The sequence below is a fragment of the Tiliqua scincoides genome, chromosome 4 (assembly GCF_035046505.1).
Source record: "Tiliqua scincoides isolate rTilSci1 chromosome 4, rTilSci1.hap2, whole genome shotgun sequence".
NCBI classification, from domain to species: Eukaryota; Metazoa; Chordata; class Lepidosauria; order Squamata; family Scincidae; genus Tiliqua; species Tiliqua scincoides.
This window is the reverse complement of record NC_089824.1, coordinates 101945323-101959153: the sequence shown is the minus strand read 5'-3', so window position 1 is coordinate 101959153 and position 13831 is coordinate 101945323. Positions and strand designations below refer to the sequence as shown.

The 13831-nt window shown below is 44.1% G+C and overlaps 1 protein-coding gene across 4 annotated transcripts in view; it reads right to left on the bottom strand.

Annotated features, from left to right (window-relative positions):
* Window positions 1-13831, bottom strand: part of RALGAPA2 (Ral GTPase activating protein catalytic subunit alpha 2) — a 190102-nt gene that overhangs the window by 132870 nt on the left and 43401 nt on the right. For all 4 annotated transcript variants that reach the window (XM_066622986.1, XM_066622982.1, XM_066622983.1 and 1 more), the window contains exons 15-16: window positions 7558-7795; window positions 4813-4977 (exon numbers count right to left, since the gene is read on the bottom strand). In XM_066622986.1, the coding sequence (XP_066479083.1) occupies window positions 4813-4977; window positions 7558-7795 (403 nt within the window). The remainder of the gene's footprint in view (window positions 1-4812; window positions 4978-7557; window positions 7796-13831) is intronic.

Below are 13831 nucleotides of genomic sequence, written 5' to 3'. Positions count from 1 at the left end.
ATCTGGCCACTGCCTCCCTCTAGCTCACTACCAATTTAGCAGCTCTCCCACCAAGGCAGCAGCAGCACACCTTTTCCACCAAGTGCCACTGAACGAAGAAAAAATTGGTACAGCTGCCACCACCTTCTTACCCACTAAACAGCAGGGGTGGGCAAGGAGGAATGGAGCATGGCAACTCAGAGCCCCTCCCCCAAGCTATCATGTCACCTCCATCTGTGCAGTCCTATTAGAAAGAAACAGGATGAGTGGAGCATGATGGGAGCTCCCAACATGATCTGCTTCTTCTGTTTATTTCAAACAGGACAGCACGAATGAAGGAGGCAGAGCCAGAGATCGTTATGGGGCAGAACAGCTAGGAGGATGAGGATGAGATAACAGTGATAACACTGGCAATAGGCAACACATGGGCAGAAAGACCAGAGTAACTGAACCGCCTCAGGCAGCATCCAAACTTTGACTGTGCCTGAATTTAGGGGTTAAAGTTGCATTAAAAAGAACAAGGAAGAATAAGTATATACATATCTATATGCAAGTGACAATTCTGAAACACCTGTGTACACACTAACAAAATTTTAACATACTGCTCACAAGCTCTCCTTAAAGGCAAAACCAAGACAGTAATTGACCAGAGAAGGTACCAGAAGATTGAGCCCAATTGAGCCACATTGGGTATTCAGTTCCCATTGAACACATGAATTACCAGCACAACCCTACATGTCTATTCAGAAGTAGGCTTCATGGATTTCAATGGGACTTACTCCCAGGTAAGTATACTTAGGATTGCAGTCTAAGCATGCAGGACAATCAGTGGGCAATGTTATAGCTCAAAACCTGCTGAATTCAAACCTTTGAGATTTTAATACCTTGGAGTTGTGAGGTCTAAAACCACACCTGCCTGGAAGGAAGGCAACAAGCACAAAGTTTGAGAGGGAAGAGCAAGAAAATAAGAAACCTGAACCATTGGTACCTGCAGTGGGAGAACAGATTTCCTCACATTACAGTTTGAGGTATTATTGTGACATCCTGGAGTAAAGGGGGGGGGGGTTAGTTCTAGTCTTCCACAAAATATTAAGGCAAGGCACTTTCCACCCAACTTTTCAGCATTGATTTAAGCTGCTCCTATCTCATTTCTCTTGTCCAAGCAATCTTCTACTAGTCATGTTAGCATAACAATAAAGAGCAAGTTTGTTCCAGTAGAAGAAAAGGCTGGACAACTTTTTCTTCTTCCTTTTTTTTTTTTTTTATAGTGGTGACTTATTGAGAGAGAAATACAGAAGGTTCAATATGACTAGTTACATAGTGTAAATGATGAGACTGGCTGAAATAAAAGTTAAGTTTGAGAGAAAGAACTGGTTCTTTGCCACCTTTGATTAAAAAACAGAGTTTGCAAAGTTCACAGAAATGGAACAAGCTGCTTGGTATAGAAGTTGGCTTGCTAGAACACCTCTACCAGTAGTCAAGACTTTTAAACAAACGTTTATTTCACAATGTTTTGTTCACCCCACTCAACTTATTTCAAATCTCTTTAAGATCTTTTGATTCCCTATAACTGACTGGAAGCACTGTGCCATTAAAAGGGTCAGAAAAGGGGGTGAGTTGGAAAGTTCTAGGTAGGCTAGTTCTTCCTGGAGTAAGATTCTGGTTCTTCTCACACTACAAAATGTTCTGAATTTGGGATGGGTATGGCTATGGTCTTCCAGTGAATAAAGGCTAAGCTGATAGCTGGTCTTCACTGCTGAAAGCTGTTGTTCTGAGAGGTCTGATGTCAAAAAATGAACTTCATTCATATTGATCTGAGAAGTACTAGCGTTTGTCTGGACTCAAGGGTAATGAATAGTTGCAATGGAATGAGTAAAAGGCCAGAAAACAAAGATTTTTGAGTAAAAGTTGTTCTGCCTCAGAATGGAAAATGTGGAAATCTGAGGGAATGCGGGAGGGGCAATATGCTTCTGAAATATTTTCTCTTCCAGTATGAGCAAAATTTTTCAAATATTTAAAATCTGTACTTTAAAATATAAAATGTCAACCTACCATAAAAGCTTGTTTCAAAGATCACAACCAGATAATTTATGTGGAACACTTTATATTTGTCTGAATAACTCAATCAGCAACATTGTCAGGAGTTATTCCAGAAAAGTGATTGTCCTACCCTTCAACACAGTGTTTCTCAAACTGTGGATCGAGACCCACTGGGTGGGTCGTGAACCAATCTCAGATGGGTCCCCATTCATTCCAATATTTTATTTTTAATATATTAGACTGGATGCTACCATGGTATGTGACTGCATTTGGAGAAATGTTACAGATGTGTACTTTTAACAGACTACCATGTATATGCTTTTAACAACAATAGTCAATGGGGCTTACTCCTGGGTATGTGTAGGTAAGATTGCTAAAAGTTTTCCTGCTTGATGATGTCACTTCCAGTCATGACATCACTACCGGTGGGTCCTGACAGATTCTTATTCTAAAAAGTGGGTCCTAGTACTAAAGGTTTGAGAACAACTGCTCTAACAAAACAAAAAACAAACAAACAGGAATAGTTTGGGGACATTTTCAGACCTATTGTGGCATAAGTTTTTGTCAGGGAAGGTTAAGGGTGATCAGCACACACACACACTCCTCCACTCACAGGTGGTAAAAGGATGGTGTAATTTCAGCAGTGCTTCTTAGTATTTCTGGTTTTCAAAGAAAACAAAGATATCGTCCAATGACATTTCCATAAAATGTTTTATTTCAAGTTGTATATCACCACCATCTGTAGTCACTACTCTGAATTTTTCTCCTGCCTGTTTTCCATGTTTCTACAAATTATCCAAAATTTCATTTCTCACACAGAATTTTAAGACTGTTATGAGCAAATAGCTTGCCCCTTTGCTGATTAACTATTTAGTACTTTTTTATGCGAAAATGCTTGAATGTGATTAAAAAATTAAGTTGTTTATCTGCAAAGGAAGTGAACCAGTATATTTCAGCTACCTAAATGGTAGCTCATTATTCATGGCTGAGATTTTAACTGAGGATTGTGACTACTGGTCCCTACACAGCACCAACAGTTCTCTACACCATGCCAATAACAAATAGCACTAAAATGGCAACAAGCAGCATGTCAAAGATCACACATGGCATCCAGAATAATGCCTCCAAGAACAGAAGCAGAGTGCTCCTTCTGTTCTTGAAATGTGCTTCTCCTCACCAAAGTGTTACTTTGGATGCCACCCATTGTCTTGATATAGGAGAATTATATAAGGTGAATTTGATTTGTAGGTTTGCATAGTCTATAGCAGTAGCTTCCAATCTTTCAAGTGCTGCAACCCACCTTTTCCTCTGTGATGGGTTGCAACACTGCTGACCAAAATGATTTACCAGATGCCCCCAGAGGTCTCTTCAGGGTCACACCAGGCCAGCAACCCACTCTATTGGCCTCTGTGGGCCCCAGAGCGGCCTGTAGAAGCATCCAAAAAACTACCAGAAGTTACCTCCCAAAACCAGAAGCAGCTTTTGGATGCTTCTGCAGGCCATTCTGAGGCCTGCAAAGGCCTACAGAGTGGGTCACCAGCCTGGTGGGACCCAGAAGAGGCCTCTAGAGCAGTGTTTCTCAAACAGTGCAACCCACTGCAACCCAGTGCAACCCACTAGGTGGGTTGTGAACCAATTTCAGGTGGGTCCCCATTCATTTCAATATTTTATTTTTAATATATTAGACTTGATGCTACCATGATATGTGACTGCATTTGGGGAAGCGTTACACATCTGTACTTTTAACAGGCTACTATGTACATGCTTTTGACAATGATAGTAAAGGGAACTTACTCCTGGGTAAGTGTGGGTAGGATTTCAGCCTAGGTTTGTTAAAAAAATTTCCTGCTTGATAATGTCACTTCCAATCATGACATCAATTCCTGACAGAGCCTCATTCTAAAAAGTGGATCCCAATGTGAAAAATTTGAGAACCACTGCTCTAGAGGCATCTGGTAAGTCATTCTGGCCAGCAGGGTCACTGGGTCAGCAGCACCCCCCCCCCTTCCAGAATGGCTCTAATTTGGAGCCAAACAAATTTGGAGGGCGGGAGGATTCAAGTCATGACCCACCGCACAGGGGTTCATGATTCACCAGCGGGTTGCAATCTACACTTTGGTCTAATCATTTTATCTGCTATTTTGTTTTGCAAAAGTAACCTTCTCACAGAATGCTGTAGCCAAAGCCTTAAATGCATGGAGATTCTATTTCTTTCCTACAGAGAAGTGCTAATCCCAGTTCAGTCCATTTTCAGACAGGAATTTCCTTCTGCACCACCTTACAATTTAAAGAAGCTATAATGGTTGCATTATAATGATTTTGCAGCATATGAAGAAACCCTTCAATTGGAAAAAAAATTGCCTCATACTTTTTTTTTTGGCTATTTCTATCAACAAGAAACACCATAAAAAAAGATTTTCTGTTTCAGGGAGAAAAAGATTTCCCCTTCAACTTGAATAGCAAGGTCCAGCGATGACTCACATTGACAGCAGCAGAAAACAGACCAGAAAGAATTCATGGCATCCCACTGGTTATGTCGAGAATGCCAAAAAAACCCCTGTACCTAAGGGTGCACTACCAGACTTCTATAGGTCTCTATATCATGGCCATGTAGGGGCAGTCAAATGTAGGACTGCATAGGAACCATCACATAGAGAGAGATTTAAAAGGTAGTTAATATACTAGAACCCAGCAACAGATGGGAAAAATGCACTCCAATTACAATAAAACAAAATCACTAACATTTAAATTTCTGGTTGATCACTAGAAGATTAAAAATTGCATGGGTTTTACCTGTTGCTCTTTGACGCACTATATTTCTTGCTTTTTCAACTCCTGGCACTCCTGAAGTAGTAGCACTCCTAAACCTCATTGGTTCGACAACTTCAGGATGATTTCTCCAGCTTAAAGAAAATGATCTTCCAACTGCAGCTGTTTTCTGGTGTTCCAAAATGCCACCTTTCAAAGAGTAGAATACAGAGAGAATGTATTTAAAATTAAAATGATTGAAAAGGAACAATGCATCCAATCAGTGTGATCAATGCATTGATTAGCTCCAGATTTTAAATGTTCCTTGACACCATTTAGATTGAAGCTATAATTTATAAAAGAAAGTTTGTGATGCTTCATTTAGGGAATGCATTTCCAACAGACAGTGAGCATAACACCATAAAGACCTAATATATGGTCTAAGGCAGTGATTTTCAACCTTTTTCATCTCACAGCACACTGACAAGGCACTAAAATTGTCAAGGCACACCACCACGTTTTTGACAATTGACAAGGGACACCATGCTGCCAGTGGGGGCTCACATCTCCCATTGGCCCTATTAATAATTGACCTTCCCCCAAATTCCTGTGGCACACCTGTGAACCACTCGCGGCACACCAGTGTGCCATGGCACTGTGGTTGAAAATGGCTGGTCTAAGGGCATAGAATACATTGCTGAATCCAAACAAGTCTAGGTTTGGTGTCTGGGAATCTACTTGGTACCCTCGTATATAATTTTAATATAATATTTTGAGTTCATAAATGTAGTAAATAAAAATGTTATTTATACTCAGAAGTTCGCAAATATGAAGCATGCTAAAGCAAATGGAAACTACAGAAGAGGATTAATAATAGCTTCCGTACATTTAAATGGGGCATGGTCAGGGGACTGTTCCAGTGGATCATACTCACTATTATTTGCACATTAGTTGAAAGAAGCAGGGGTTAATTGAGCTTTCTCAAAATATCAAGTACATAGAAAAGACATTTATGTAAATCAATTGACGTAAAAAGAAAATTCAGCAACACTGAAATCGTTCATAGTTATAGGTTCTAATCAAAATATATGAAGTATTTAAGAATAAAACATTTGACATTCTTGTAGCATAGAAATAAGAGAACTAATAAAGCCCTCCTAGCAGCACAAACTGGCAATCTGTGAAAGCATAAAGTCAAAGCAACTGCTCAAAACAAGAAGTGCTCCAAATGTAACATTTAGAAACTGCATGCTGCAATTGTTAGCCCATCCCAGTACCCAATAAGGATGTCCTATATTTTCATCCATGAGAATATTTCAAACTAGTAATGCCAGACCTCTGGGAATTATTTCTTGAAGGAAGTCCATTACACAGGGTTTTTGTTCACAGAAAATGTGGGAAAATTGGAGGCAGACTTTGAAAGAAAGGTACAGGCATGCACCACATTGTGACATTCCTGCTTACACCAGGATTGCATAAACGATGACCATGTGTGGTCACATGGTCTTCAGAGGCACACACCCCAACCCTCCAGAAGCGAGGGGAACTCTGGTCCCTTCCCCTCTGGAGGGTTGTCTGAGCCTCCCAGAGGCAGCACATGTCTGCATGCTGTCTCTGCAAGGCTCAGATTGAGGGAAAACGCATCTCTCGCACTATTTCCAGCTTCTTCTGTGAAACTGGAAGTTGCGTGAGAGACACAATTACCCTCAATCTGAGCTCTGCAGAGGCAGTAAGCAGACACGTGCTGACTCTGGAAAGGTCAGATGACCCTCCGGAGGAGCGGGGAGCGGTGCATCCCCTTCCCTGCGGAGGGACTGGATTATGTCAAGCACCGCTTGACAACAGGGATCGCGGTTCCGATCCCTGTTGTTCAGTGGCACACAACTGTATTTGCATTAAATGAGGACACACAGTACTCTCTGCCTTCATTTATCTTTTAATGTGGCACATAAATAACTGTTTTTGGAAGCTGAAGAATCTCACTTCAAGATCTATTAGCCTCTGGGAAGATAAGAATAGATAAAATAGGGATTCCACGTCCTTAGCAATGTACAGAGAATTTATCTTTCACATGATAACACACATAACATCTCAAGTGTAGCATTTCCTTAAGCACAAAGTTCCAGAAATAGCATCAGAGAAGTGTGATGTATGTTTTAGCAAGGAACTAAACTTGCTCCTTGACATTTGTTCATTTTATGCAATTAATCTGAACATAGTCAATGACAATGAATTAGCACAAGTTCCAGTTCTAATAAGCTTCCACCACAGCTTATGATAATACACATATTCTTTGCCTACCCCTAATTTGAAGACATTTTGGTATTTATTAATCTGTAAGTAATCAAGACATCTCAAAACCACCTAATTTTGTGTTAAGTACTCCAATGCTGTGAATACCTAAGAATCCAGAATGACTGTGCTCACAAGGACAAGTTGTTTCTACTCATTTTCTCTGAATCGATTTCTGTCTCCTAACCACTTATTAACTGCAGGAAGAAAATTAAATAATAAGAGGTGGCAAGCACTTCATCTGAAGATAAATGACTCCCATTTGACAGCAGCAGGAGCATATAGGCTTAGTGGTAGACAGAAGCAGCCAACAAAAGACTGACAGCGGACAAATCGATGAGAGAAGCTGGGTTCCGCTTTTGAAAAGGACAGAAACTAAAAATTTGCTAGATTTAGTCAGGAAACTATCCTTGTTTTGGCAACCAGCTGTAACTAAACCCTTCAAAAATTCTCACACTCACACCTACCTTTAACACATTTAACTTAAGCTAGGTTTACCTTTTCCTCTCTGTATTTTCTCTTTTTGCTCACTTAGCTTGTCCAATGGCAAATTAGTCATTTCAACACCATACACAGTTCTTGCTAAAACAGATGTTAGAGAATCCATTATGTTGGCCCATTCTATTATTAGCTCTTCCCAGTCAGTGAGCGATGACAGCACACGTAGTAATTCATCCCAGAGTTCTCGAGAAATATAAACGCTCAGATTTGCTCGGATCCAAGCCACAATGAGAGTCTGGGGAGGAGAGAGAAGAAATAAGACGACTTCTCAGCTGGAATTTGGAACCCACTGATTTATAGTGAAAAAGACAGACACACCGTGCACAGGGGCATCACCAATTCACGCTGTGGATTTATTTGTACTTATTTATCTAAACACAGTGACCCCTGCAAAAGCAATAACTTGCTCTATAATCTAAAAACTCTCATTTAGATATCTATTTCTGCAGCCTAAAATGTTTCTAACATAATTTAGAAGAGTCAGAGCTCAATCCTGTGCTTGGCGGCATGGCTTCGTGCCACCGAGCACTGTCACAAATGCGCCATAAGGCACGTTTGCGAGCCTCTCAGTGCTGGGCTAGTGCAGGGTGGTCACGCAGCCTCCGTGCCCCAGTGGTCTCATGGACTGCCGAGCCGCGTCATGGTAAGCATGGGTGGGGATGGGAGGAGGTGTTCCGGGGAGGGGAGGCCGGCGGGGGGCGGAGAGAGGGCGGGGAGGTGCGACGCAGAGGCGTGACACGGGGAGGAGGGCAGGCTAGAGGCGTGCCAAGGGGAGGAAGGGAGGCGGGTCCGCAGAGCAGAGCTCCGCAGGATCCAAGGTGCTCCCATTGCAGGGCTGCTTACCTTACCCAGAGGAAGGGGACAAAAGTCCCCTTCTCCCGAGGCGCCTCCCGCGGTAGCCTGGGGCACGCAGGATCCGGTGGCAGCCGTTCTCGGTGTCACCAAGTCTGGGCACCATGGGCAGCTCAGGATTGGGCTGATTCATTTGTTCCTGATCTGACTGGTAATTTATATTTTGCCATCTTAGAATGCCATCTGACTGGTAATTTATATTTTGCCATCTTAGAATGAAGGGCTAGAGTGTATTCTCTGCAATTCACTTACAAAACATATTGTATTTAGGCAAGATTCACCAAAACTGGTATATTTGCATATTCTTTACAGATCATTGAACTTTATGTTCTAAAAAGACTATTTCTGCTTTTTCTATATCAAATACACTTTGCAACACATTTAACTTCTTGCAACACATTAATTTCTTTGCAATAGAATTACATTTTTTCCCTCCTCCGTTAAAGCATTTTTACTCTGCCTCCCCCGCTAGTACAGATAGTTTGGAAAATTACACAATCAATCCAGCTAACTGATTCCAGCATACACACTTAAGCATATTGTTAAGCAGGGTCAGTGTTCTCATGAAGCTGACTGAAAGGCTGTTTGGGGGTGTGATGGCATGTTACCAAAGCGGGAGAGGATGAAACAGAACAGGGGAGGGTGGTGACAAGGGTGAGCAGGAGTGGAGAGAGAGCAAAACTGGGCAGGGGGAGTGTGGTAACAGCTGGAAAAGTCTTTGGAGCCCAGGTCTACTGGGCTTCCCAATGCGGAGCCCAGGTCTACCTACCCATGCAGTGTCTGCAGCTAGATACAGTAACATGGAAAGCCAAAACACTCCTAAGTCTCTCTAAAATCTTTTAAAAATAGAACATACGAATATAGGACATAAAATCATTGCAGAAAATTAGCATTGTCATATTTAGGTTCACACTAGAAAGGAAAGTGTTTTGGGACGGAAACTGCCTTGGTGGATGACCTATGCCGGGGACTGGACAGGGGGAGTGCGTCCCTGTTGGTCCTGCTAGGACCTCTTGGCAGCTTTCGATACCATCGACCATGGTATCCTTCTGGGCCGACTGGCCAAGTTGGGAGTTGGAGGCACTGTTTTGCGGTGGTTCCGCTCCTACTTGGAGGGTCGGTCCCAGATGGTGGTGCTGGGGGATGCCTGTTCGACACCCTGGCCTTTGAGGTGCAGGGTGCCACAGGATTCAATTCTGTCCCCCATGCTAATTAACATCTACATGAAACCACTGGGAGAGGTCATCTGGGGGTTTGGAGTGGGGTGCCATCAATATGCTGATGAAGTCCCAGCTCTCTCTCCCCTTTCTTCCAGACTCCAGGGTGGCGGTTGAGGGCCTGGAGCGCTGTCTGGAGGCAGTGAGGATCTGGATGGGGGCTAACAAGCTGAAATTAAATCCAGATAAGACAGAGGCTCTCCTGGTTCGGAAATCCTCGATGCAGGTGCTGGATTATCGGCTTGCTCTGAATGAGGTTGCACTCCCTCTGAAGGAGCAGGTCCGCAGCTTGGGGGTCCACCTGGACTCGCAGCTGCTCCTGGATTCCCAGGTTGTGGCTGTGGCTATGGGGGCCTTCGCTCAGCTTCGGCGGGTGCGCCAGCTGCGTCCGTACTTGGATGGTGCAGACCTGGCCACGGTGATCCATGCTACGGTGACATCGAGGTTAGATTATTGTAACGCGCTTTATGTGGGGCTGCCCCTGAAGACGGTTCGGAAACTGCAATTAGTGCAGAATGCGGCGGCCCGTGTGGTCACTGGAGCTAGGCGGTTTGACTAGGTCAGTCCGCTTCTCTGGGGACTACATTGGCTGCCCATTCGTTTCCGGGCCCAATTCAAGGTGCTGGTTTTGACCTTTAAAGCCCTATACTGCTCTGGACCAGGGTATCTTAGAGATCGCCTACTCCCGTACAATCCGGCTCATCCTCTCAGGTCATCAGAGAAGGCCTTTTTACAAGTGCCACCGCCCAAGGAGTTTCGTGGGGCAGCGGCAAGAAATAGGGCCTTCTCAGTAGTGGCACCAATGTTGTGGAACTCCCTTCCCCTTGACTTGAGAATGGCTCCCTCTCTTGAGTTTTTTCGGCAAGGCCTGAAGACCCTGCTCTTTAAACAAGCCTTCTAATTCCATGGCCTTTTTAACACTTTTATACATCTTTTAGTTTCTTTTTGACAGGGTGGATTCCTCTATGATTTGCTGTTTTATGCTCTTTTTATTCTGACTTTATTCTGACTACAGTGGTACTTCGCATAACGAATGCCTCGCGCACCGAAAAACTCGCAGAACGAAAGCGTTTTGTGATTTTTGGTGACTTGCACAACAAATTTTTATGACCCGTGCTTCGCAAGATGAATTTTTTTTGTTTGTTTCTTTTGGTTTGTTTTAAGGGGGGGATCTTCATATCGGTTTATGATCCCCTTCACCCCAGTAAGGGGAGGATCTTCATGCCAGTTTGTGATCCCGTTCACCCTAGTAAGGGGAGGATCTTCATGCCAGTTTATGATCCCGTTCACCCTAGTAAGGGGAGGATCTTCATGCCAGTTTATGATCCCGTTCACCCTAGCAAGGGGAGGATCTTCATGCCAGTTTATGATCCCGTTCACCCTAGCAAGGGGAGGATCTTCATGTCAGTTTATGATCCCGTTCACCCAAGTAAGGGGAGGATCTTCAAGTCAGTTTATGATCCCGTTCATATATTATATTGGCAACCTTCAGTCTCGAAAGACTATGGTATCGCGCTCTGAAAGGTGGTTCTGGCACAGCGTCTAGTGTGGCTGAAAAGGCCAATCCGGGAGTGACAATCCCTTCCACACCGGGAGCAAGTGCAGTCTGTCCCTGGTCTGTCTCCCTGGCTATGGGCCTTCCTTCTTTGCCTCTTAGCCTCAGACTGTTGGCAAAGTGTCTCTTCAAACTGGGAAAGGCCATGCTGCACAGCCTGCCTCCAAGCGGGCCGCTCAGAGGCCAGGGTTTCCCACTTGTTGAGGTCCATCCCTAAGGCCTTCAGATCCCTCTTGCAGATGTCCTTGTATCGCAGCTGTGGTCTACCTGTAGGGCGCTTTCCTTGCACGAGTTCTCCATAGAGGAGATCCTTTGGGATCCGGCCATCATCCATTCTCACGACATGACCAAGCCAACGCAGGCGTCTCTGTTTCAGCAGTGAATACATGCTAGGGATTCCAGCACGTTCCAGGACTGTGTTGTTTGGGATCCCGTTCATAAGAACATAAGAACAGCCCCACTGGATCAGGCCATAGGCCCATCTAGTCCAGCTTCCTGTATCTCACAGCGGCCCACCAAATGCCCCAGGGAGCACACCAGATAACAAGAGACCTCATCCTGGTGCCCTCCCTTGCATCTGGCATTCTGACATAACCCATTTCTAAAATCAGGAGGTTGCGCATACACATCATGGCTTGTAACCCATAATGGATTTTTCCTCCAGAAACTTGTCCAATCCCCTTTTAAAGGCGTCTAGGCTAGACGCCAGCACCACATCCTGTGGCAAGGAGTTCCACAGACCAACCACACGCTGAGTAAAGAAATTTCTTTTGTCTGTCTTAACCCGCCCAACACTCAATTTTAGTGGATGTCCCCTGGTTCTGGTATTATGTGAGAGTGTTAAGAGCATCTCCCTATCCACTCTGTCCATCCCCTGCATAATTTTGTATGTCTCAATCATGTCCCCCCTCAAGCGTCTCTTTTCTAGGCTGAAGAGGCCCAAACGCCGTAGCCTTTCCTCATAAGGAAGGTGCCCCAGCCCCGTAATCATCTTAGTCGCTCTCTTTTGCACCTTTTCCATTTCCACTATGTCTTTTTTGAGATGCGGCGACCAGAACTGGACACAATACTCCAGGTGTGGCCTTACCATCGATTTATACAACGGCATTATAATACTAGCCATTTTGTTCTCAATACCCTTCCTAATGATCCCAAGCATAGAATTGGCCTTCTTCACTGCCGCCGCACATTGGGTCGACACTTTCATCGACCTGTCCACCACCACCCCAAGATCTCTCTCCTGATCTGTCACAGACAGCTCAGAACCCATCCGCCTATATCTAAAGTTTTGATTTTTTGCCCCAATGTGCATGACTTTACACTTACTGACATTGAAGCGCATCTGCCATTTTGCTGCCCATTCTGCCAGTCTGGAGAGATCCTTCTGGAGCTCCTCACAATCACTTCTGGTCTTCACCACTCGGAAAAGTTTGGTGTCGTCTGCAAACTTAGCCACTTCACTGCTCAACCCTGTCTCCAAGTCATTTATGAAGAGGTTGAAAAGCACCGGTCCCAGGACAGATCCTTGGGGCACACCACTTTTCACCTCTCTCCATTGTGAAAATTGTCCATTGACACCCACTCTCTGCTTCCTGGCCTCCAACCAGTTCTCAATCCATGAGAGGATCTGTCCTCTAATTCCCTGACTGTGGAGTTTTTTCAGTAGCCTTTGGTGAGGGACCGTGTCAAACGCCTTCTGAAAGTCCAGATATATAGTGTCCACGGGTTCTCCCACATCCACATGCCTGTTGACCTTTTCAAAGAGTTCACCCTAGTAAGGGGAGGATCTTCATGTCAGTTTATGATCCCGTTCACCCTAGAAAGGGGAGGATCTTCATGCCAGTTTATGATCCCATTCACCCTAGCAAGGGGAGGATCTTCATGCCAGTTTATGATCCCGTTCACCCTAGCAAGGGGAGGATCTTCATGCCAGTTTATGATCCCGTTCACCCTAGCAAGGGGAGGATCTTCATGCCAGTTTATGATCCCGTTCACCCTAGCAAGGGGAGGATCTTCATGCCAGTTTATGATCCCGTTCACCCTAGCAAGGGGAGGATCTTCATGCCAGTTTATGTAAGTAAGTCCCATTGTGCTTGCTCCCAGGAAAGCGTGCACAGGATTACAGCCTTCAAGCTCCCCACTCAGCATCCCCCCCGTTTTTGAAATCCTCAGTACAGTATGTATGCCTTTAAAGAGCCCTTAATAAACACTTTGTAAACCAAATTTGACTTTGTTCTGACTTTTCTTGCCCATAGGAACGCATTAATTAAATTTCAATGCATTCCTATGGGAAAACGCGCTTCGCAAAACGAAAAACTCGCATAATGAAAGGACTCGCGGAACGAATTAATTTCGTTATGCGAGGCACCACTGTACTGTTTTTATGGCCTCTGTTAATGTGTTTTTAATATGTTTTATCTGTGCAAAATCATGCTTTTTAAAATTGTTTTTATATGTTGTAAGCCACCCTGGGTCCCTTTCAGGGAGCAGGGCGGGATACAAATAAAGTTTATTATTATTATTATTAAGTGTCCTGTTTGCACCAAAACATACTTCTGCAGCAGCTGTAGCCCCACAGCAGTATCCCTGAGATCCTATACTCTCCTTCACAGCAAGCAGATCTACTCACTAAAGAGCTACTGTAGCA